This window comes from Balaenoptera ricei, chromosome 4 (genome assembly GCF_028023285.1).
Source record: "Balaenoptera ricei isolate mBalRic1 chromosome 4, mBalRic1.hap2, whole genome shotgun sequence".
Lineage (NCBI taxonomy): Eukaryota > Metazoa > Chordata > Mammalia > Artiodactyla > Balaenopteridae > Balaenoptera > Balaenoptera ricei.
In genome coordinates, this window is record NC_082642.1 from 77,390,993 (window position 1) to 77,415,990 (window position 24,998).

Sequence of the window (24,998 nt, forward strand, 5' to 3'; positions counted from 1 at the left end):
GATAAGCAAAATGAGAAGACAGAAAAACACACAGCAGATGAAGGAGCAGGGTCAAAACACACCAGACCTAACAAATGAAGAGGAAATAGGTAGTCTACCTGAAAAAGAATTCAGAATAATGATAGTAAGGATGATCCAAAATCTTGGAAATAGAATAGACAAAATGCAAGAAACATTTAACAAGGACGTAGAAGAACTAAAGAGGAACCAAGCAATGATGAAAAACACAATAAATGAAATTAAAAATACTCTAGATGGGATCAGTAGCAGAATGACTGAGGCAGAAGAACGGATAAGTGACCTGGAAGATAAAATGGTGGAAATAACTACTGCAGAGCAGGATAAAGAAAAAAGAATGAAAAGAACTGAGGACAGTCTCAGAGACCTCTGGGACAACATTAAACGCACCAACATTCAAATTATAGGGGTCCCAGAAGAAGAAGAGAAAAAGAAAGGGACTGAGAAAATATTTGAAGAGATTATAGTTGAAAACTTCCCTAATATGGGAAAGGAAATAGTTAATCAAGTCCTGGAAGCACAGAGGGTCCCATACAGGATAAATCCAAGGAGAAACACGCCAAGACACATATTAATCAAACTGTCAAAAATTAAATATAGGTCTTCCCTGGTGGCGCAGTGGTTGAGAATCTGCCTGCCAATGCAGGGGACACGGGTTCGAGCCCTGGTCTGGGAAGATCCCACATGCCACGGAGCAACTGGGCCCGTGAGCCACAATTATTGAGCCTGCGCGTCTGGAGCCTGTGCTCCGCAACAAGAGAGGCCGCGATGGTGAGAGGCCCGCGCACCGCGATGAAGAGTGGTCCCCACTTGCCACAACTAGAGAAAGCCCTCACACAGAAACGAAGACTCAACACAGACATAAATAAATAAATAAAAGAACGTGAATTTCTTTAAAAAAAAAAAAATTAAATATAAAGAAAACATATTAAAAGCAGCAAGGGAAAAACAACAAATAACACACAAGGGAATCCCCATAAGGTTAACATCTGATCTTTCAGCAGAAACTCTGCAAGCCAGAAGGGAGTGGCAGGATATACTTAAAGTGATGAAGGAGAAAAACCTACAACCAAGATTACTCTACCCAGCAAGGATCTCATTCAGATTTGATGGAGAAATTAAAACCTTTACAGACAAGCAAAAGCTGAGAGAGTTCAGCACCACCAAACCAGCTTTACAACAAATGCTAAAGGAACTTCTCTAGGCAAGAAAAACAAGAGAAGGAAAACACCTACAATAACAAACCCAAAACATTTAAGAAAATGGGAATAGGAACATACATATCGATAATTACCTTGAATGTAAATGGATTAAATGCTCCCACCAAAAGACACAGACTGGCTGAATGGATACAAAAACAAGACCCATATATATGCTGTCTACAAGAGACCCACTTCAGACCTAGAGACACATACAGACTGAAAGTGAGGGGATGGAAAAAGATATTCCATGCAAATGGAAATCAAAAGAAAGCTGGAGTAGCAATTCTCATATCAGACAAAATAGACTTTAAAATAAAGACTATTACAAGAGACAAAGAAGGACACTATATAATGATCAAGGGATCAATCCAAGAGGAAGGTATAACAATTGCAAATATTTATGCACCCAACACAGGAGCACCTCAATACATAAGGCAAATACTAACAGCCATAAAAGGGGAAATCGACAGCAACACAATCATAGTAGGGGACTTTAACACCCCACTTTCACCAATGGACAGATCATCCAAAATGAAAATAAATAAGGAAACACAAGCTTTAGATGATACATTAAACAAGATGGACTTAATTGATATCTATAGGACATTCCATCCAAAGACAACAGAATACACATTTTTCTCAAGTGCTCATGGAACATTCTCCAGGATAGATCATATCTTGGGTCACAAATCAAGCCTTGGTAAATTTAAGAAAATTGAAATCGTATCAAGTATCTTTTCCGACCACAACGCTATGAGACTAGATATCAATTACAGGAAAAGATCTGTAAAAAATACAAACACATGGAGGCTACACAATACACTACGTAATAACTAAGTGATCACTGAAGAAATCAAAGGGGAAATCAAAAAATACCTAGAAACAAATGACAATGGAGACACGATGACCCAAAACCTGTGGGACGCAGCAAAAGCAGTGCTAAGAGGGAAGTTTATAGCAATAAAAGCCTACATCAAGAAACAGGAAACATCTCGAATAAACAACCTAACATTGCACCTGAAGCAATTAGAGAAAGAAGAACAAAGAAACCCCAAAGCTAGCAGAAGGAAAGAAATCATAAAGATCAGGTCAGAAATAAATGAAAAAGAAATGAAGGAAACAATAGCAAAAATCAATGAAACTAAAAGCTGGTTCTTTGAGAAGATAAACAAAATTGATAAACCATTAGCCAGACTCATCAAGAGAAAAAGGGAGAAGACTCAAATCAATAGAATTAGAAATGAAAAAGGAGAAGTAACCACTGACACTGCAGAAATACAAAAGATCATGAGAGATTACTACAAGCAATTCTATGCCAATAAAATGGACAACCTGGAAGAAATGAACAAATTCTTAGAAAAGCACAACCTGCCGAGACTGAACCAGGAAGAAATAGAAAATAGGAACAGACCAATCGCAAGCACTGAAATTGAAACTGTGATTAAAAACCTTCCAACAAACAAAAGCCCAGGACCAGATGGCTTCACAGGCGAATTCTATCAAACATTTAGAGAAGAGCTAACACCTATCCTTCTCAAACTCTTCCAAAATATTGCAGAGGGAGGAACACTCCCAAACTCATTCTACGAGGCCACCATCACCCTGATACCAAAACCAGACAAAGATGTCACAAAGAAAGAAAACTACAGGCCAATATCACTGATGAACATAGATGCAAAAATCCTCAACAAAATACTAGCAAACAGAATCCAACAGCACATCAAAAGGATCATACACCATGATCAAGTGGGGTTTACCCCAGGAATGCAAGGATTCTTCAATATACACAAATCAATCAACGTGATACACCATATTAACAAATTGAAGGAGAAAAACCATATGATCATCTCAATAGATGCAGAGAAAGCTTTCAACAAAATTCAACACCCATTTATGATAAAAACCCTCCAGAAAGGAGGCATAGAGGGAACTTTCCTCAACATAATAAAGGCCATATATGACAAACCCACAGCCAACATCGTCCTCAATGGTGAAAAACTGAAACCATTTCCACTAAGATCAGGAACAAGACAAGGTTGCCCACTCTCACCACTGTTATTCAACATAGTTTTGGAAGTGTTAGCCACAGCAATCAGAAGACCAAGAAATAAAAGGAATCCAAATCGGAAAAGAAGAAGTAAAGCTGTCACTCTTTGCAGATGACATGATACTATACATAGAGAATCCTAAAGATGCTACCAGAAAACTGCTAGAGCTAATCAATGAATTTGGTAAAGTAGCAGGATACAAAATTAATGCACAGAAATCTCTTGCATTTCTATACACTAATGACGAAAAATCTGAAAGTGAAATTAAGAAAACACTCCCGTTTACCATTGCAACAAAAAGAATAAAATATCTAGGAATAAACTTACCTAAGGAGACAAAAGACCTGTATGCAGAAAATTATAAGACACTGATGAAAGAAATTAAAGATGATACAAATAGATGGAGAGATATACCATGTTCTTGGATTGGAAGAATCAACATTGTGAAAATGACTCTACTACCCAAAGCAATCTACAGATTCAATGCAATCCCTATCAAACTACCACTGGCATTTTTCACAGAACTAGAACAAAAAATTTCACAATTGGTATGGAAACACAAAAGACCCCGAATAGCCAAAGCAATCTTGAGAACGAAAAATGGAGCTGGGGGAATCAGGCTCCCTGACTTCAGATTATATTACAAAGCTACAGTAATCAAGACAGTTTGGTATTGGCACAAAAACAGAAATATAGGTCAATGGAACAGGATAGAAAGCCCAGAGATAAACCCATGCACATATGGTCACCTTATCTTTGATAAAGGAGGCAAGCATATACAGTGGAGAAAAGACAGCCTCTTCAATAAGTGGTGCAGGGAAAATTGGACAGATACATGTAAAAGTATGAAATTAGAACACTCCCTGACACCATGCACAAAAATAAACTCAAAATGGATTAAAGACCTAAGTGTAAAGCCAGACACTATCAAACTCTTAGAGGAAAACATAGGCAGAACACTCTATGACATACATCACAGCAAGATTCTTTTTGACCCAGCTCCTAGAGGAACAGAAATAAGAACACAAATAAACAAATGGGACCTAATGAAACTTAAAAGCTTTTGCACAGCAAAGGAAACCATAAACAAGACCAAAAGACAACCATCAGAATGGGAGAAAATATTTGCAAATGAAGCAACTGACAAAGGATTAATCTCCAAGATTTACAAGCAGCTCATGCAGCTCAATAACAAAAAAACGAACAACCCAATCCAAAAATGGGCAGAAGACCTAAATAGACATTTCTCCAAAGAAGATATACAGATTGCCAACAGACACCTCAAAGAATGCTCAACATCATTAATCATTAAAGAAATGCAAATCAAAACTACAATGAGATATCATCTCACACCGGTCAGAATGGCCATCATCAAAAAATCTAGAAACAATAAATGCTGGAGAGGGTGTGGAGAAAAGGGAACACTCTTGCACTGTTGGTGGGAATGTAAATTGATACAGCCACTATGGAGAACAGTACGGAGGTTCCTTAAAAAACTAAAAATAGAACTACCATACGACCCAGCAATCCCACTACTGGGCATATACCCTGAGAAAACCATAGTTCAAAAAGAATCATGTACCAAAATGTTCATTGCAGCTCTATTTACAATAGCCAGGACATGGAAGCAACCTAAGTGTCCATCATCGGATGAATGGATAAAGAAGATGTGGCACATATATACAATGGAATATTACTCAGCCATAAAAAGAAATGAAATGGAGGTATTTGTAATGAGGTGGATGGAGTTAGAGTCTGTCATACAGAGTGAAGTAAGTCAGAAAGAGAAAAACAAATACAGTATGCTAACACATATATATGGAATCTAAGGAAAAAAAAAAAAAAGACCATGAAGAACCTAGTGGCAAGACGGGAATAAAGACACAGACCTACTAGAGAATGGACTTGAGGATATGGGGAGGGGGAGGGGTGAGATGTGACAGGGTGAGAGAGTGTCATGGACATATATACACTACCAAATGTAAAATAGATAGCTAGTGGGAAGCAGCTGCATAGCACAGGGAGATCAACTTGGTGCTTTGTGACCACTTAGAGGGGTGGGATGGGGAGGGTGGGAGGGAGGGAGATGCAAGAGGGAAGAGATATGGGAACATATGTATATGTATAACTGATTCACTTTGTTATAAAGCAGAAACTAACACACCATTGTAAAGCAATTATACTTCAATAAAGATGTTTAAAAAAAAAAAAGACGGATAAAGCCAGTAAAGAGAATTTACATGAAAAAAAAATATCACCTCTGTTAAATGATAATATTTGTTCTATGAGGATGCTAGAACAATATTTGGAGAACAAAAAACCAAACCCATGAAGGATTCATATCATATCATATCATATCATCTTTTCCATTCAGTGGAAATTTATGTTCTCCTGATTTTGTCTGTTACATGTATAAAGTATTTTGAATGGGAAAAACACCTCAAAGAGGACATTCATGCGGATCCTGGCTCACAGTTGATGATCTGACTAAATGATCTCAATTAACTAAAGAGGTGTGGAGAAGCACTTCCTGGAGTTGCCATGCACCGACAGGAATAGACTCGGGCGGGACCCATCACCTTCCCCAACACGCAGGGGTGGCGTCGAAAGGTCAGGCCAGACTGGGCTTCGTCAGTGACGCCAAGAGGGGCAGGAAACGCGGCACGCTGGCCGCGCCCCCACCCTTCGCTGGGAGCCCCTGATTGGGTCCCCCGCAATCTGCCCTCTGCAGCCCGCTCCCCTCCGGGGAAGCGAGCCCAGCCGAGAGCCGGCTGCCCAGCCCCTGAGCAAGGTTTAAAACGGGCAAGTTTTGTTCCGGAGACCCACCGCCCCGCCCCCCATGACTTTAGCTTCGCTGCCGGGAGGAGAGCCGACCTGCGATTTGGGACTTTGAGGAGCTGGTCTTGAACTTGGTGAGTTTTGCTTTAAGCTCTCTTTGAAATTAATCTGGGCTTGAAAGTGGGGCGGGGTGAGTCTCTCCCCACCGTCCCACTGCATTCTTAAAACGAACCGCTGTCGCGAAGCTGTATGCTGCAGATTAGAGTTTCCTTCTTTTGTCACTGAGGCCCCCAGAAGCTCGAGGCGTAAGTGGTGTGACAAGAGATCTTTTAAAGTCTAGCCTGCCCTTAGACCTCTTGCTCTGAAAAGGAAAATAAGGTGCTCAGAGAACTGCAACTCAGTGAAAACTTATCTCCCGCAGATGAGTAAACCTTTGCATGTTCTGAACGAATGGATCGCCTGTCTAACAAATTCTACTTCCTAATGCAAACTGTACGGAGACCAGTTGTTTCATATGGAATTAATATATGTGATCAATCGTACCATTTTAAAAAATGCTCTGCATCCCACCGCATCCTAGCAGGGGCCCAGGCCCCTGGTGGGTGGAAATGTAGTCTTCTCTTCCGGATCACTAAATGTGGTAAGTTCTAGCCCGCTCGGCGGGGATAAATCTCAACTCCCCGCCTGGTTTGTTCTTTGTGAGGGGAGACTGACTCCCTCGGTCCGCAGCGGAGGGCTCCGGACCGCCCGGCCTCCGCCCCGCCCCTGCCCGGCCTGGCCGCCTCGCCGCGCCGCGCCTCTCCGCAGGAGCAATTCCCGGGCTGCAGGAGCGGAGACTCGGAGTCTGTTCCGCCTCCTCGGCGAGGTCTCCAGGGCCGAGAGAGGAAGAGAGTCGCGAGGAGGTGAAGGCACGCGCGTTCGCACGGTGGCTCAGGTTGGAATGCGCGCTGGGGCCGGGGAGGCACGGCTGGAGCAGCCACTGGTCCGGAGCGCGCCCGGCCCGGCGTCGGGAAGCTGGGACCGCCCTACCCGCCGCGGGTCAGGGCTGCCCGCCGCCCGAGAGCGCGGTGGGGAAGGAGGCGCGTTCCCTCTCCGGAGCGCCTTTGTTTGCTCGGGCCTGCGGGCGGGCGTTTGGCGACCGTGACCCCGGGCCGAGCCTCCGCCCAGGTGCAGCAGGTAAGCTGGGGGGCCCGGAGCTCCGGCGGGGTGAAGTGTCCCGGGGCCGGGCGGGTCCCCTTTCCTCGGAGCTCCCGCGAGGCGGCCGCCGCGCCGCGATGCCGAAACCGGCCGGACCCGGGAGGAGAACAGCGAGCCCTGCAGGCCTCCGTTTCCGGCTGGTAGCCCCCAACCTTGTAGCCACACCTAGGCTGCAGCGGTGAATTCGGGTAGAAATGCTGTGTCGTGTTGGGAGTTGGGAAACCGCCAGACTAGGGAAGCTTTCGGTGAGTTACTGGCTGGGGAAATGGAGACAAGGAAGTAGGCAGGCGGGGAAACTGGAAAAAGAGACCTCTTTCTAAGTGGGGAGGTCTTTGCCACGCTTTCCTTTGACTCTGCGGAATTTTATTTTGCATCCTGAAGTGACAGAGTCAGTTGCTTACTCAGATACCACTTACGTAGGTCCAGAGTGGGAACTTTTCATCCGACTCTGACTACACACCTTATATTTTTCTTTCCCAGTGTTGGTTTTCATAGGCTATGGGTCATGTTAAAGGGACACCAAAGTTGTAATCGCTCCGTGGCTGGTGGTGGCTTGGAGCTAACATTTAGGGTAATTCTCTGATGCAAGTACATCCATTAGAACTGGATTTGTTCCTCTGTGCCTTTATTTTGGGAAACTTTGCCTGGTCCCTATGGGGGAAGGGAGAAGGGTGTGTGAGAAGCTGAAACTGACCCAGAAAAGGATGATTGAAGGTAGTTGTATTCAGTGGTGGCGCTGAAAAGATCCCATCCTGAACTTTCTGAAAGGGGGATTGGTGATTAGCACCTGAGGTTTTAACTTTCTCAAAAGAAACTTAAGGTAGATTTTATATCCTGTGACAGGGTGGGGGAGCTGCTTTTTGGAGTCAACTCTTTTTTTTTAATGAAGATAAATTCAATACCTGAAATGTTTCCATTAAATACTTTAAATGATTCTCCCCTTTCCCTCTCCTTCTCTCTCTCCCATCCCCTCTCCCACAGGCACTCTCCTTGAGTGTTTACTGAGCACCCTCTGAGGAAGAGGGTGACTCAGTCTGACTAATCTTAGCCCTCCAGGTGTTCACTGTGACACCTGAAGATGGGAAAGTGTTGTGACAGGGAGAGTTCAAGCTGAAGCTCAGAGAGGCTGTTTCTGACGAAGTGAGAAATGAGGGGCGCTTAGGAGGCATAGATGATATTGCACACAAATGCTTTGACCACACACACATACACACACCCATGCACAAACACAAACCATCAGAAGGTGGAGAAGAGTTTTCAACATAAAGTGCAGGCTTTAGCAAGGAAAAATGTCACATTATATTTCATTAAAATAGAGATCAAATTTCCCTTTTATAAAAGACTGATTCAAATGAGACTGTAAGAAAAGGAAATAACTTTCAAATTCTCAAATATAGAACAGCTTGAATAATAACTCATGGGTTTTGAAATGGGTCATCTTTTAAAATGGGTCACTTTGGCTAGAACCATTGTACTCGGTGACTTTCAAATTGTCAAGGTAGAGTTCTTTCTGAGGACCAACTGCACTAGAGTCTACCTAACAGAACATGGGATGTGGTAGAAAGAAACTAGGAAAAATTCAGAAGGAAATGATTTCTTCTCAAAGTATCAAAATGTATCCTGTCTTTCTGGAATGTTATATATACTCAATTGAATAAATCTTAGCTTTGCATTTTATGGCACATTATACCTTTTTGGGAATATTTCCATAGCCATTATTTTATTCCATTGTGGAATAATCTTGTGAGGAGATGTATACATTGTATCTGTGTTCCAGAAATTGAGGAACAGCAAATTATTACAAGAGCCCTGCTATTAGATATAGAATCTCTGCCAGCAAAGATTTAGCCAGAACAGTGTAAATCTAGAATATTTTTCTTACAGTTTGCATATATAAAAGAGATATAAGAATTCATATTTAAAGATAAGCAACTTGATCAGGTGAGATATAAACTTTGAATAAACAAAAGTGATTTTTTTTTGCATTTTAATGCTAGAAATTCAGAGGCTGGCTTTGACCAGTAACTTATTTATCTTCCATAGTGAACGTTTTAACACTAGAAGCCAGTTTTTTTTGTTTTTTTTTTTTTAACAGAAAGGAATGTTCTACCAAGTCTGCAGGCAATAAGCCCCCTAAATTCCAAGTTCAGAGCACTATTACCCAGCTTAAGATTCCCTGAAATTTCATATTTTGTCTCTTTTATTCCTTTTCTACAACTCTTTTGACAACTTTTTGGTTGTGCTCTAAGCAAAGTAAGTTAAAAAGTTGACTCAACTCAGGTTTCCCTCTCCATAATTTACAGGGCCTTACTTTTTAGCTGTGTCATTTGAAATGTATTTTTAAGTGCTTGTGGGAACAATATTGTTCTTTCCTGTCAAGCATAATGGAAGACCATGTTCAGTCAATTAGGAATGATACCTCTGTTCTCAGTCACAACAGTATTTGAGATGTATTAGTGGCCCTTAGCAATCAGATCAGTATTTGAAAAAACTCATATCTAATAAATATTTTTAAGAATATTAAGAGTATAGCTCATCACTTTGAAAGGAAAATAACCCATAAAGAATATCAGCCATCTATTAACTAAACCATCATGGTAAAGATGCATCAACAATTTCTAGAGAAAGGAAATTAGCATATATCAAACCCCCGACCTGGACCACATTTTGTCAATAAATCTTCTCAAATGATCCTCAGAAAACACTGTTGGTACAAGGTTTAGAGACAAATCAAGCTCATGTGATTAGTAAATGGAAGCAGCAGAATATAAATTACTTTTGTTCACATTCTAAAACTCTTGATTTTTCTACTCTCTTGCCCCCATCAGGTCCAGATTCAAGGTTGCACCGGAACATTTTCTTACTCTGTTAGGGGATCTACACTGGAAACATCTCTGAAGCCCTCTCAGCATCCCGTCTGTGGCCTACTACACAGTATGTGATAAATTAATATTTGCTGAATGAATTAAATGTAGGTATTACCTACTTTCAGGGCTGTGCAGCATAATGCCTGGGATAGGGCAGGTGCTTAAATGGTAGTTAACTTATAATAAATGTTGATCAGCTGAGACAGAAATGTGTTATAAATATCTCTTACGTTTTAGACCTTTATTTTTTATACCCTGAACCCACAATCAAATGTGTCCAGAACGGGACATATGAACTGCCATTGGACAACAAGCTAATGTGCATAGCTTACATAACAGGTTTATACCAGGTTATATTGTCACCCTATTTTGAAATCACTATTTTTCATATCATAATTTGACCTCAGCTGTGTACGACTCCTCTCCTTTTATCTCATCCCATACTTATTCATTGAATACTTGCTTAAAACATCCTGAGTCCTATACGTTTTACTCTCTTCTCCTTCCCTCCTTCTTACTTTTTTCTTTACCCCCTTGTACCATTTTGAATCTCCACCCTTAAATTCCCCAGTCTTCCTTGTGCAGGAAAGACTTTATGTACCCAAAGGACCCAGACTTACATGGTCACTTTTGCCCATTGTCTAGTGCTACTGAGATCAAGAAAAGGAAGGAGGGAAACTTGAGATGGAAGGTTAGGAAAAGGGTATGTTACAAAGAAAATAAGAACAAGCTCTGGCGAAATGCAGGTGGTAGCAAAACATAAATGACTCCAAACTTTAGACAGTGAAGGAAATCTTTTGCCTTCTTGGGTTGCTTCTCTTGGTTCTGCCCTACCTGCTTCCCTGTCCTCCCATCCTGCTGGGAGCTCCAGGAAGAGCAGCTGTGCCAGTGCCAGGAAAGGCAGGTGAGGAGCTCAGGGACAGGGCTGTAACTGATCAGCTGCTTCTGAGCTGCCACAGGGTCTGGAGTTTATGGAGGTTACATGGTTAACCCCATGTCTCAGTGCCTCAGTTTCTTCTTCTGCAAAATGGGGAGATAATTTCTCCCTCATAGGTTGTTGTGAGACTTAAAGAGTTACTATATATGTAAAGCATTCTGAACAGAGCCTGGCGCACAGTAAACACACCAAGTTAGTAACTGTTGCTAGACTGGGCATAAGGAGAAGTTTGTTCCTTAAGTAGGCAAGAACAAAACTGTTAAGAATTGTATTTAAAGAGCAAGCAGCCCTGTCAACCCAAACAAATGTGCCTCAAGAATGAACACAGAAGGCCAAGCTTAGAAAAGCAAGTGCATGACCTTTCTGAGACCCTCTTTATATTTCAGCTTTTTTGTTTGTTTCAAATTCTGTATAATCAAACTGGTTACTGGGAAATTTTAGCAACTTTTAATATAATTCCTCTGAAATATAATATACTCTATAATCCCTCTGTCACCAGTTTCCTTAGTGCTTATCTTTACTTAGAGCCTGTCTTTACTTGTTTGGTCATTTTGTATTTCCCTGTCTTTATTTTTCCCATAACCAGCAAACAGAAATCGACACCCATGTTTAACTTATAAAGAAACATAAAACTTAGTTTACATAAGTGGGGAGCAATACATTTTATAACCAGCTTTTCCCACTGTCCCATATCCATGCTTGCAGAGTTGAAATTTAAAGTCTTTGGACTAACACTGGATCAAGAACTAACTCTAAAAATGTATTCTTTGTGGAGGGATAACAATTCCAAATGGCTTGTAATCTTTGCCCATGGCTTGAGCTAAAGTTTCATAGCTAGTCACAGCCACAAAACACCTAAAGACAGCTGTTGAGTGGAATTTGTCCTCTTTTACAGCCTTATATTGGAAATTTGATTAAAGAATAAGATATAATTGAGAGAATATCTAATTTTTCCCACTTAAAATGTGAGTTGTAAATTCACATTTCAGGTTGCTTCCTTCCTTCTTGAGCAAATAGAAGGGGAAATAGTGCTAAACAGTAACCAGTTGTGTTTCTCAGCACCAATTACTACAACTAATTTACTAAGAAAAAAATCTATGAAGATCAAATTATAGCCTTTCCAGTAAATTCAGGGCTTTTTATTCCTGATTTCTTTAACATGGCAGTTTGGCTCCTGAGGATTGATTCTAGCTATATTTAATAGGGAAAAGATGATCAGAACAAGCCAGGAAAAAAAATACTTGGAATGTAGAACAAAATGCAACATAAAGATGTGAGAGAAAATGTTCTCTTTCTTTCCTTTGAGTTATGCCTGGAAAGGAACCAAAAATTGTGTCTCACATGGGGCTTTAAGTCATGAAAGCTTAAGCGTAAAAGTATCAAGTATTGAGGCTTTTAAAAAAAAAATCTGTGACTTACTGGAGGAGCATCATTAGTCTGTAGTCATCCTTTTATCACTTTAATATTTTCTGCCCCAAACGACTGCCTCACTTGCCTCTCCCTTACCCTCCCCTGACAGTGGTCAGGGTGCTTTATAGAGGGAATGGAGAGGGCTGGCCAGCCTGGGGAATTCCCGAAGAGGAAGCACATGTGGGATGTGATGGTGAGAATGTGTGTGATGTCTTTTCCTTTCTCTATGAGGCAGGAGGGGAAGTCATCAGCTAAGAGGAGGAGGACAGGCCTTGGGAGAGGGGGGAAGATGTAGCATGGCTGGTGAAGAGCCTGGGAGAGGGAGAGGGTCCAGGACAAGTGGAGGACGGCCACACAGCCCTGAGTACTCTGCCCACAGCTGGATATCGGCATTTGTGGTGATGCTGTCTGCCAGGTGTGTTATGTTTCTCCAGCAGCCCGCAGGTGTTGTAGAGAAGACAGGAATGACCCAAGGTCTGGGGTTGCTGGGGTGGAAGGCCAGGAACCGGGGAGAGGAGGGCAAAGGTGCCAGGTGATCCTGCATCTGAGACAGGGAGGCAGGTAGAAGAAAGGTCAGGAGATGGCTGGCTGGACCCGGGGTGTTAGGGGGCAGGCGGGGGGCGCAGAGGATTCCAGATGAATATTTAGAGGTTGTGGCTGAAGAGAGAGTGGACTGGAATTTGAAATTTCAGAAGAAATGCAGTTCTAAGTGAAGCCACATAAATGACTTTCTTGCTGGTAAGTTGTCTTGAGTGTGTGGGAAGACACGTGAACAAAATGGCACCTACACCATAAAACAAGGGTTCCTTAGGCTTCTGAGGGTTGTATGTCTACTGAGTAAGATGTAGAAATATAGTTTCCCCAAGATTGGATGTTGTTAATATATTACAATGATGGCCAGAAACAGTGGTCAAGAAACAAAGGAGTGGACACAACAATATATGCATTTTTGAATTCAAACCCACTGGTTTCTCTAGTTAACATTACTCAGCCTTCAGGTCTAGATTCAGTGCTGCTTCTCCTCCTGGAAGATGCCTTCCCTAACTCCACCCAACCCCACCTTGAGAGCCCCCTGTGCTCCCAGCACAGCTCTCACTGTTTGCTCCACGTCTGTCTTCCCACTCGATCGCCAGGACTAGCCTTTACGTCCTGCCTTCCGATTGTCTCCATCTTAATTTTCTTTGTTACCCCATCTTAATTTTCTGATGAACCAGCCCTTTAAGATAGTTCCTGTTTCTTTCACTCCTCCCTCTTCTTCCCCAGAGTTTACTGTTCCAGGCCTCTGCTCAGCTCCCCCACTGGAGAGCTCACCCATGTCCATAGCCTCCATCGTCTCTACACGCAGGGTGCCCACCGGACCTTCAGTCCTGTCTGCCTCCAGGCTCAGATTACCTACTGGACTTCTCTACCTGCTGTCTCTCCAACATCTCAGTCAACACAGCCTAAAACCAAACGTGTCCCCTCCTCACTCCTAACTCAGGAGACCAGTTTTCCATCTTTTGTCAGGAATGCTTGAAACTAGGTTTCTCTCTTCTCCTTTACTTGTCACTCATCACGTACCACTGGGGTTTTGTTTTTCTTGAGAGGGTCTTCTTTATTCCTTCCTTCCCTCCCCACTTCTACCATCCTAGACTAGACCCTCCTTTCTTCATTCGGCTTTAGTATGAGGCCCTGATATAACCAGTGTCCGATCTCCAGGCATCCTGCATCCATCCTGTGTACCATTGCCAGATTTTTGCATAAAGTTTAATAAATATTGAAAAGGGAGTTATCACTAAAAACAAAAAGGGAAACTTCTGGGACTTACTGCCCTGGGCACTCACTGGCTTCTCTGCCTTATTTTCAAGGTTCTCCATAAGTACAACCCAACCTCCTGCTTTCAAACACATGCCTGTTTCTCAAGTATTTGTCATATTGTGTTTCTTTCCTTTCTTGTCTGAAACAGACTGCTTGTCCTTCTGCAGCCACCTAAATCCTGTTCATCCTCAGGCCCTTCTGATCCAACTGTCACTGATCTCTACTCCTGGGGACACTCCTATTGTGCCTGGAGTTGGTATGACCCAGATTAGTGCCAACACACTGTCTGTACCTTACTGTGACATCCCCGTTGTTGTCTGGGGGAACTGTGTTTTCACATGGGCACCATGAGTCTTGTCTCAACTAGATTGTAGGTGCTTTCAGAGCAGAGACCAGAAAATACGACTTCATGACTCCCACTGTGCCTGGCATATTTCCATAGCAAATACTCACACACTTATAGGATTAATTGAAACACTGGACACTGAGGTTGTTTAACTTGAACTTAAAATGCCGACCTCATCATCTTGATTAAAATGTCAAAATTTACAGCAGATTTTGTGCAACATTTTAGTATCACAAAAGTAGACTCAACAAAGAAATGGGTTGACAGCAGGAGTGAAGTAGAAAAAAATCAGGGTTCATTTTGGGAAACTTGTAGCCTCTAGATGCACTAATTATTTTTGTTTTTGTTCTTTTTAATCAGAAAAGTTTAAAGAGCTCTCTCGTGAAGAAATATTCTTGAGTGGCTGAGGGGCACAGCTCCCATACTGAAAAGTATTTGGGGTGCGGTCTGCTACCTTCTTTTCTGATGTTCCTACTCAACTTGTGTTCTTATTCTTCTGACTACTTCTATTAGGAAAGAGAATACTAAGAATATCTGTTCCTTCTCAATCCAGATAGAAGCAAACCCAAGTTATATTCCAAATATTTGCATATTTTCCTCTAACCAGCTCTTTGTCCTGTTTTCTCTCAGCAGGCTCTGAAGTCATCTATAATTTTTATATCCCCTCCGTAACAATACTTTGATCCTTGCCCCCAGCTTGCAGATTAAGTCACCACAGCAGAGTGCAGTGAGGGGTGCCCGAGGTTATACAATAAATCTGGCCCCAAACCAGGTAGCCTTGGTTCCAACCTGTTGATTGGTCACCCAGCCGCACTGCAGGCACAAAGGAAGCTGCACCCACAGCATTCTGTTGTGGATGGTTGCTGAGCTCACATTCATTATTGGGATCGCTTTGTTTCCTGTTAGGCCTAGCATTTTCTTTCTCCAGGTCAGGCAGGCCTGTGGGCTTCTCTATAGCCCCCAACCCAGCACTTTGAATACAGAAGCTAGAGGATGTGCTTTAGAGAAGCTTTATGACTGTGTGAACCAGAGGGTGGGCCTTGATTGCCTGTGTGTGGTCTCCATCAGCAAAGCCAGGGCTGGGGCAATGTTATTTAGTTGTAACAAATGAATTTAGACCATGGAGGTGTTTTTGCTTTTGGTTGGAAAAGGCCGCACTAGTGACTAAGTTCACTTTGGAGGAGTTGGGGTGTTCTTTTGTTATAAGAGAAGCTGGGTCCTCTAAAAGAGCTGTTTACCGTTCCTAGGTCTTCCCCTCATCACATCAACACTATCGGGGAGACTCGGTTATGACTGATGTAAACAGTGGCTCCAACAATTCAAGCAGCTGCGGGTGGAGAAACCGTGTCTTAGAACTTCACACACTGTGCTGAGCTTAAAGAAGTAGCGTGGGTTGTTGGCTTTGTGACAAGTTCTTTGTCATTTTTAAGAAAACAGTTGTGACTCTTAGAGGCCAATTGGGAACAATTGAAGAAATGTAGGAAAATGAGGTAAATAACATACATGGCGGGGTAGGGAGGGGACAAAACGAATGTTATGGGCTGGCTGCTTGGCTGTAGTAGCAATGTTAGCAGCAACACTCCACCCGGATGAGTAATAGACCCCATTCACAGGAGAGAGACTAGGGCCCCTGTGAGCGCAGTGTGCGAGTGGGTGCTGGCGGAGTTGGGCTGGTGGGCTGATGGTCTAGCAAGAAGCTCCGGGTTGTCAACAACTGTTAATAGGTGCAAAGCAAGCTGCCCTTGGAACATACTACCGAGTGCAGCTGCTCAGAAATGGGAAGCTAGTTTTGCCTGTGGTTCCAAAGGTTACTCTCCTCTTTGTTTCCTTCCCAGGGTCTCTTGGAATAGAAACAGCAGAATAGTTTCAATTGAGGATTTTCTTAGAATTCTTAAACACTTATGCTGTCGTAAAATCTGCCGTTAGGGATTCCCTGTTACTTCGCATTAAGCCTCCAGTTCCTTCAGTATGTATCGTGGAAGAAGCAGAAGGGGGTTTTGGCCTTCAGAGATGGACCTTATCTAAGTGAGCACTGTTAAGACGGAAAGGAAGTGCCCCACTCCCCCCAAGCCAGTGAAAGTGATTGTGCAAAGTGTAGGCAGATGCCATCATCAGAAATGGATGCTTCCTGCTGTCCTTCACCCAACCCTAGAGCATTCGGTCCGCCATGACCAGCCAAACTAAGGGGGAAATTACCAATGTTGATCTAGCCCTTAGAATAGTATTCCTCACCTTCTTTGACAGTAAAGCACAATAAAAATGCATTTTACTTTACAACCCTAAAGGTATATACACACAACACTTAAAGTTTCACAAAACAATACTTATACTTACTACTTTCAATGCACTCTGCCATTCTCTATTCTGTTCTTCCTTTTTCTTTTCTTTCTTTCTTTTTTTTTTTTTTAAAGCTGTTTGTGGCTTCCTCAGTGGTGCTAACAGTTTAAAAATCTCTACCCTTGGGGATAAGATGTTACCTGTGCTGATTATCTCTAGACAAAATCTCACTGAGGCTTGGTTCTAATCTCCTGTCCTCCTTGGACTTTTCCCATGCTTGGCTTTTGCAGTTATCACCCTCATGTAGAGTAATCCTGGGGGATGTGGAAGGCCTGAAGTCAAGAAGGAATTCCCACAGCCCAGGTTAGGCCGGTATTGCCTGGTGCTCTCAGTGTGTGCAACTGGTTTTTTATCAGGGGCAAAGGGTAGGGGACTTGAGGATGAGGTCTTTGGGCACAAAAGCAAAGCCCTTGCCCTGGGGCTTGTGATGTGGGCTCAGCTACTCCACCAGTCTGGACATCCTGGAATCTGCGTTGTCCTTGCCCTGTCAGTCTGTTGAAAGCCCAGGAGACTGATGTGTCAAGCCTGAGGGGAGAGCCTGCTTCTCCAGGCAAAAGGTTGCGTCTTAACTGTGATAAGCACTGGGGACAGAATCCTCGAGGACGGGTGGTGCTGTCTCCTAGTGGTAGGAGGAAAGGGAGGACACGTGGCAGGCAGTGGTGGCGGGGGCCTCATCTGAGGTGGTACCTGGCTGGGCATCCTGACCCCAGTTCTTCCCAAGTGACCAGCTGTTTGAGTGACAGGTGGCTCCACCCCCAGCATGGTTCTTTGCACCAGCGTTCAGAGAACGCCTACTAGGTATCAGGCACTGACATGGATGCTGAGGTAGGGTATCTACAACAAGGCATCTGTCTCGTGCCTTGGGTCAGAGTTCACAGTGTAATTGGGCAGAGGCAGTTAAATAAAAAATCTCAGTACAAGAAGATGGATGTAAGAAGGTGTTGTGGCTGCAGTAGCCAGGAAGGACATGGAAGCAACCTAAATGTCCATCAATAGATGAGTGGATAAAGGAGATGTTGTACATATATACAATAGAATATTACTCAGCCACAAAAAAGAATGAAATAATGCCATTTGCAGCAACATGGACGGACCTAGAGATTGTCATCCTGAGTGAAGTAAGTCAGAGGAAGACAAATATCACTTACATGTGGAATCTAAAAAAATGGTACAAATGAACTTACTTACAAAACAGAAATGGAGTCACAGATGTAGAAAACAAACTTATGGTTAGCAGGGGGGAAAGAGGGGGAGGGATAAATTGGGAGATTGGGATTGACATATACACACTACTATATATAAAATACATAACTAATAAGAACCTTCTGTATAGCACAGGGAACTCTTAGTCAATACTCTGTAATGACCTATATGGGAAAAGAATCTAAAAGAGTGGATATATGTGTATGTATAACTGACTCATTGCTGTATAGCAGAAACTAACACAACACTGTAAATCAACTATACTCCAATAAAAATTTTTGAAAAAAAAGAAGGTGTTATGGCAGTACAGGTAAGAGCAGGGGGCCCAATTCAGACTTCCCAGAGGTGGATGCCTGTAGAATTTAGTTAGGACTAGTAGACTTCCTTTAGCAAGGGGAGTGGGGCTAACAGGCCACAGGACTGCTGGTGCAAAGGCTGGTGTGTGTGAAATAGCAAGGGTGTCTGAGCTTTCAGCCAGTAATTTGGTATTGTCAACTAGTGGAGAGCATCTGAAGGGGTTTCAAGAGCTCAGGTAGTCTCACGGTTAGATCTGAGTTTTAGAAAGGTCACTCTGTGGGGAGGATGGGTTGGCCAGAGATCTTTCAGTCAGCTGTACTGGTCTGGCTGAGAAGCGAAGATGACATGAAAGGGTGAAGAGAGGTTTAGAAGAAGCAATTCACAGGATTAAATAATTAGATATGGAAGAGGAGGGAAAGGAGGACTTTCAGATTTCTGGCACAGACACATGAAGTGCAGTCAGACACAAAGAAAAAATGGAAACAGATTTTAGGGGAGAAGACAGTAGAAATGGCATTTGAGTACCCCTATGTGCAGGTAATTATTATCTATCTACCTTCCTCTATCTATACATCTATGTATGTTCCCATTTAATCAATCTTCCCATTTAAGACTTCAAATTAAGCAGTGTTATTAGAATTTTTTAGATTTCTGGGTTAGATGCATGATAAAGTACAACGTACAGTAAGTGGCTGAGCCAGCACTGGTGTTCAAATTGCCTGACTACAAAGACAGTGCTTGTTGGTTATAATCCTGTGGCTTCCCAGTTTTGAACATGTTAAATTTGAGGTGCCTGTGGAGTTTCCAAATGGAAAAGTACAGAAAGAAGATGACTGTACAGAAAAGTCACTTTGGTTAGAGAGAGTTTGGACTATGCTTTTGAGAAGCATATCTCAACTCCTTGAGTATGAACCTTGATTTGAAAAAAAAAAAAAAAAAATCTTACTCCTATTCCTGCCTTGTCTGGGGCAAGCTTTAATGGATTTTTACTATTAGGAACTTCCTTTTCATTCAGGATTGTTCCCTGAACTATATAGCTACTTTCATCCTGACTATATTCCAAGTCAATAGATTCATCGATACAACCATTTGAGAAATTTGAACTTTATGTATATAAGATGATAGACATACTGGATGCTTTTTTTTTTTTAAGGTTGAGAAGAGAAAAGGGTCTCTGTATTCTGAATGAGAAGATGGTAGAGAGTGGTTCTTTCCCTTTCCCTGGATTCCCCTGAAAAAATAAACAGCTGTATGCCTCCACTCAACACCAGCTGCCCCATCACCTTTTGTCCAGATCAGTCAGGTTACATATTGTTTTTAAGGAATTAAGAGTAGTCTGTTTCTTTTTGGTAACTCAGTAACCTATTCACTTGTCATTTTTTCTCTTCCTAAATCTAATAGGTTGCACTTAACTTTCACAAAAAGGAGTACACAGAATAGCTGCGTAAGGCCAATCCCGAACTTAATGAAGGATGTCAGAGTGGGAGCATTCTGATGTGCCAGTGTCCTCATTCTGCAATGTGTTCCGTTTTCTCCCCTTTCCGAAAAAAATGGTATTAAAATATTTTGTGAAATAAGAAGCTCCTTTTACATTTTTAATGACCAACACGGACATCTGTTCTACAGAATACAAAGTCCTATGGTCTTGAAGAAGGAAGCACCCATTTAAAACTGACCCTAAATGAAAACAGACCTGAATGGACGTCAGAATGTTTGTTAGTGGCAGGAGAGTAAAAAAATGGCAATTTATTCAGTTATTTGCCACTTGTTTTGTGCTAAGCCTCATGTTCTTCTGGATATCGATCGATAACCACATCGTGAGCCATATGAAGTCCTACTCTTACAGATACCTCATAAATAGCTACGACTTTGTGAATGATAGCCTGTCTCTTAAGCACAGCGAGGATGGGGCTCCTCGCTACCAGTACTTGATTAACCATGAGGAGAAGTGTCAAACACAAGACGTCCTGCTCTTACTGTTTGTAAAGACTGCTCCTGAAAACTACAATCGCCGTTCTGCCATTAGGAAAACATGGGGCAATGAGAAGTATGTTCGCTCTCAACTTAACGCCAACATTAAAACTCTGTTTGTCTTAGGAACACCTTCTGACCCACTGACAAGAGAAAGACTTCAAAGAAGACTGGTTTGGGAAGATCAGATGTACAATGATATAATTCAGCAAGCCTTTGCTGATTCTTTCTATAATCTTACTCTTAAATTTCTTCTGCAGTTCAGTTGGGCAAATAGCTTTTGTCCACATGCCAAATTCCTTATGACTGCTGATGATGACATATTTATTCACATGCCAAATCTTATTGAATACCTTCAAAGTTTAGAACGAATTGGTGTTCAAGACTTTTGGATTGGTCGTGTTCATCGTGGTGCCCCTCCCGTCAGAGACAAAAGCAGCAAATACTATGTCTCCTATGAAATGTACCAGTGGCCGGCTTATCCTGACTATACTGCAGGAGCCGCCTACGTGATCTCTGGTGATGTAGCTGCCAAAGTCTATGAGGCATCACAGACACTTAACTCTAGTCTTTACATAGACGATGTGTTCATGGGCCTCTGTGCCAATAAAATAGGGATAGTACCACAATACCATGTGTTTTTCTCCGGGGAAGGTAAAACTCCTTATCATCCCTGCATCTATGAAAAAATGATGACATCTCATGGGCATGTAGAAGACCTTCAGGACCTTTGGAAGGATGCCACAGACCCAAGAGTAAAAATGATTTCAAAAGGTTTCTTTGGTCAAATATACTGCAGAATAATTAAGATAGTCCTCCTTTGCAAACTGACCTATGTGGATACGTATCCGTGTAGGGCTGCCTTTGCCTAATAGTACTTGAATGTTGTATGTTTTCACTGTCACTGAGCCAGACGTGGATGAAAAACCTTTAAATGTTTGTCTATACCATAAGTGAAATGAATATGAAGAACAAAGAAATATTTTGAAGGTCCAGTCTATCAGAATGTTTCTTTGATTCCAGAAGCCCTTCAATATAACTTGTCTACTTCATTGCCTAAATTCATATCAAGGAATTTATACTTAGACAAGGTTTATGAAAACAAAGCTAAAGGGAATTTCATGTTCTCAGTACCACGTTGTATATTAGAGGTGTAGAGAAGTTATTAAGGTGCCTAGGTGTTAGAATAAGTGCTTTTGGAAAATACCAAGTAAGTGTATAGTACAACATTTCAAAGAAATGGATATATTGTTAGACCAGGTATACAAGTTTATTTTGATTAAAGAGCACTTGATGGAGTTTGTGGGGGCAGGAGAGGATTGGCATAGAAGAAAGTACATGAATCTGGTAAAAGAAAGTTTCCTCTTCTTCAGAGGAGATTTAGGAAAATGTACACAATTTCTTTATAAACTGCCAAATCACTTACTGTCACATCCATGTAGCTATTTTACCTGCATAGTGTTGGAGTCATTTTAAATACATTCATATCTTTTTTTCAAAGTTTAATGTGAAATTTCAGAAGTCATTAGCTCTGCCCTAACTAGTACTTTATTATGGTTCTTTTTGATTATTAGAAAATGACACAAAACACGGACAGTGTCTTACTCATGGGGTCCTTCTCTAGAGAGAAATCATTGTTAATTCAAATAAGCTGATTTTATTTTAATGAATTTTTCAACTGGTTTTTAAATATTCAATATGGGTCTGTTTTTAAGGCAGCTATTTGAATGTAGTTTACATAGAGGAATATAATAATGAAGAAGAATTCAAAAGGAAAGATAGAACATTAAAAGCCTCTTTTCTCCATAATTTATAAAATAAAAGTTTTAGTGTCTAAATTGCATTGATGACTAAAATTAGCCCACCCCTCTCCCACAGGGTCTCATAAACCACAGTACTTTGTTCTGAGTTCAGCTTTTAAAACTGAGAGTATTAAACATCAAATCGAAGCTGTAGCATTTAAAAAAAATCTACTCTTTCATCACAACAACTGTCAGAGGTTATCTTCAACTTATAAATATTTCCAACTTCAAAGCAGAATGAAAGTGATAGAAAAGTCACCAGAATGAGATTTAAAGCATTTGTAAAGCTGTATGTTTCTTGCAATCAAAGAGATGTGGCTGAGTTCCAATAGCGCGTTACATTTATTTTACAGAGCAGGATAAAAATGTGGGTATGATGCAAACAACCTCCCCTCACTACAGAAAGAACTAGGTGATGCCTGTTGTTAGGGGGATTATATGAAAGCCAAAACAGGGACTTCAGCAAAAGCAGTTGAACTGATTATAAACCCTTTGTCTGCAGAGGCTCCTGTTAGGGAAAACTAAGATGTATCACTTAATAAGATGTCTGAAACATGCAAAAAAAAAAACTAAAAAGGAATTCTCAGTATACACAACTGAATGATGATATGTATAATTTGTTGCAGGTAGCTTTTCAATGTTTACAGAATTTTTTTTGTTAATTTTTTTCTATTTTGAAAATTGAAGCTTGTTTACATTGATTGCTCAGATAATTAAAAAATTTTAACTCATGTCAAAACTATGGTATCAAACATTCTAGTCTGTAGTTACTTTCAGAGTAGGTTCAGGGTTTTTAGATCATTACAGTTTAAATTTTCTGACCAATTTAAAAAACTGTAGAGAACAAAAGCACATTTTGACAAAGCAGGTTTATAATTAATTTTTATTAGTTGATCCTTTAATAACCATTTGCCTTTTGGCCATATATGTGCCCTGTGTATCTATACTTGTAACTGTTTAAATTTGCCATTGGTTGAAAACATCAGTGTCTCTCTGGCCATCAAAATGATCTTGTTTACAGCAATACTTTTGTGAAACAGTTATTTATTTGTGAAAGAGCTCCCCTCAATTGTGCTCCTCTTTTTATTTTTGCTTAAAATAGAATGAAACAGTTAAATATGAAGGAAATATGAAGGCACTTCCTTTTTTAATAAGAAGGAAATTGCTAGACTCTTCCTTCATCAGATTTAAAGTACTGAGAAGAATAATTGTAAATAAAGGATTCCAACCTTTTAAAAAGGAAGGAAAAAACTTTTTGGTGCTCCAGTGCAAGGCTGTCTTTTAAAAATCATCAATAAAGGGAAAATAAACTCTTAGCCTGGATGGTCAATTGATAGTTATACACAGTGTTATTGCTAAAAACTTTTTACCTCTTGGTTGGTTTGCGTCTTTTTTCCATATTATTAATTTTATACCAAAATGTTAAATATTTATATTATTTGAATTTTGCTCTTATATGGCAAAATAGAGGGTTTTTAAAAATAAATCTATGATTTCCAATAAACAACTTGAAAATTGTCAACAGATGTGTATTTTCACAAAGATTTTTAAACTCCTGTGTGAACACCATTTGTTTATATAATCAACTATTTCTGTTTAATGTCAGAGAGGTCTGTAGTACATGATCGTTCGTAATCCTATTTCCTGTTCAGACTTGCTGCTGTGCCCACGATAGAGGATTATTGTGTCCTCTGCATTGTGGAGCCATCTAAAGTGCTTCTTTTGTTTGTTGAAAGATTTATGCTGGAATGTCTAAGTGGGGGAATTCTTCTTTCCTAATAGATTGTTCAGGATAAGATGAAATAAGAACCTATCTATAGCCATAGTGCCTTAAGACACCATTTGAAAGGTCATATTTTCCTTTTATTTGATATCGTTAGCTATCCAACAGTTGATTCAAATTTAGCCCTAGTCTCTTAACATTAGGAATATTCTTAGGCCTGCTCTGCAGTGTTTGGTGTTTCAGTATATCTGTACATAGTATGTGCTCATCTGCTTTTCACCTGATTCTGGCTTGATTCTTCACATAGTACATGGTGTGATTCAATCTATATATTTTTTAAAACTTGGAAGCCTCTGAATTATTTGGTTGTAGTAGAACTTTTACTTGCAAGGCATGGCTGGGGTGTTTGTAGTTGGGACTAAAATGATGATGACTCAGAAGAGTTAAGTTGACCTATTTTGGGGACTTCAATTGAATACCAGAGCTACAATGAGAATCAGACAGGGTTACTCATTCTTCTGTAATAATGAGAGAAATGTTAGGTGTCTCCTTGACTCCGCTTTCCCTGCAATGACTGCATTCTGCAGTTGGACTAGCCTCAGTCGCAGCTTTCATTATGATGTTCCTTTGCTCCAGACCTCAAAGGCTCCTTACTGCCCCAGCATCAAATCTAATCTCTTCTACCTGGTTTTCAAGGCCTTATCTAATCTTCTTTTCCTCCTTCATTTCCTGTAGCTTTATTTTTCCCACTGCCGCTATGACCCATCACAGATCTCATTCATGACCTTACCTTGCATAAACTGGTTACCCTTGCCAGGAACACTGTTTCTCCTGCAGCTGTTGAAATCTTGGATTTACAACCCTACCTTTGCTCCTCCATTAAGCATCTCCTCCCCTCCCTCTAAAATATATACTTAATCAAATATTTTATTGTGCTACCTAGGAATCATTTCATGTGTTTTTTCCTAGTTAAAATATAAGTTATAAAGGTAGGGACTATGCACAGTGCTATCACATAGTGCTTAGAATCATTATTTTTTCCAAATATAATAAAGTAATGTTATT

The 24,998-nt window shown here is 41.0% G+C and overlaps 2 protein-coding genes across 8 annotated transcripts in view; one reads left to right on the forward strand and one right to left on the reverse strand.

Moving 5' to 3' along the window:
• Positions 1-24,998, reverse strand: part of MCF2L2 (MCF.2 cell line derived transforming sequence-like 2) — a 237,771-nt gene that overhangs the window by 62,225 nt on the left and 150,548 nt on the right. The gene's annotated exons all lie outside the window — the stretch shown is intronic.
• B3GNT5 (UDP-GlcNAc:betaGal beta-1,3-N-acetylglucosaminyltransferase 5) overlaps positions 5,919-24,998 on the forward strand; it is a 61,701-nt gene continuing 42,621 nt past the window's right edge. Inside the window, exons 1-4 of one of the 7 annotated variants that reach the window (XM_059920601.1) lie at positions 5,919-6,180; positions 6,468-7,488; positions 10,072-10,177; positions 19,839-23,709. In XM_059920601.1, coding sequence (XP_059776584.1) covers positions 20,135-21,280 — 1,146 coding nt within the window. In that variant the 5' untranslated portion in view covers positions 5,919-6,180; positions 6,468-7,488; positions 10,072-10,177; positions 19,839-20,134 and the 3' untranslated portion in view covers positions 21,281-23,709. Of the gene's footprint in view, positions 6,181-6,467; positions 7,489-10,071; positions 10,178-19,838; positions 23,710-24,998 lie in introns of those variants that run through there. The other 6 variants (XM_059920606.1, XM_059920602.1, XM_059920603.1 and 3 more) reach the window with 6 other exon arrangements.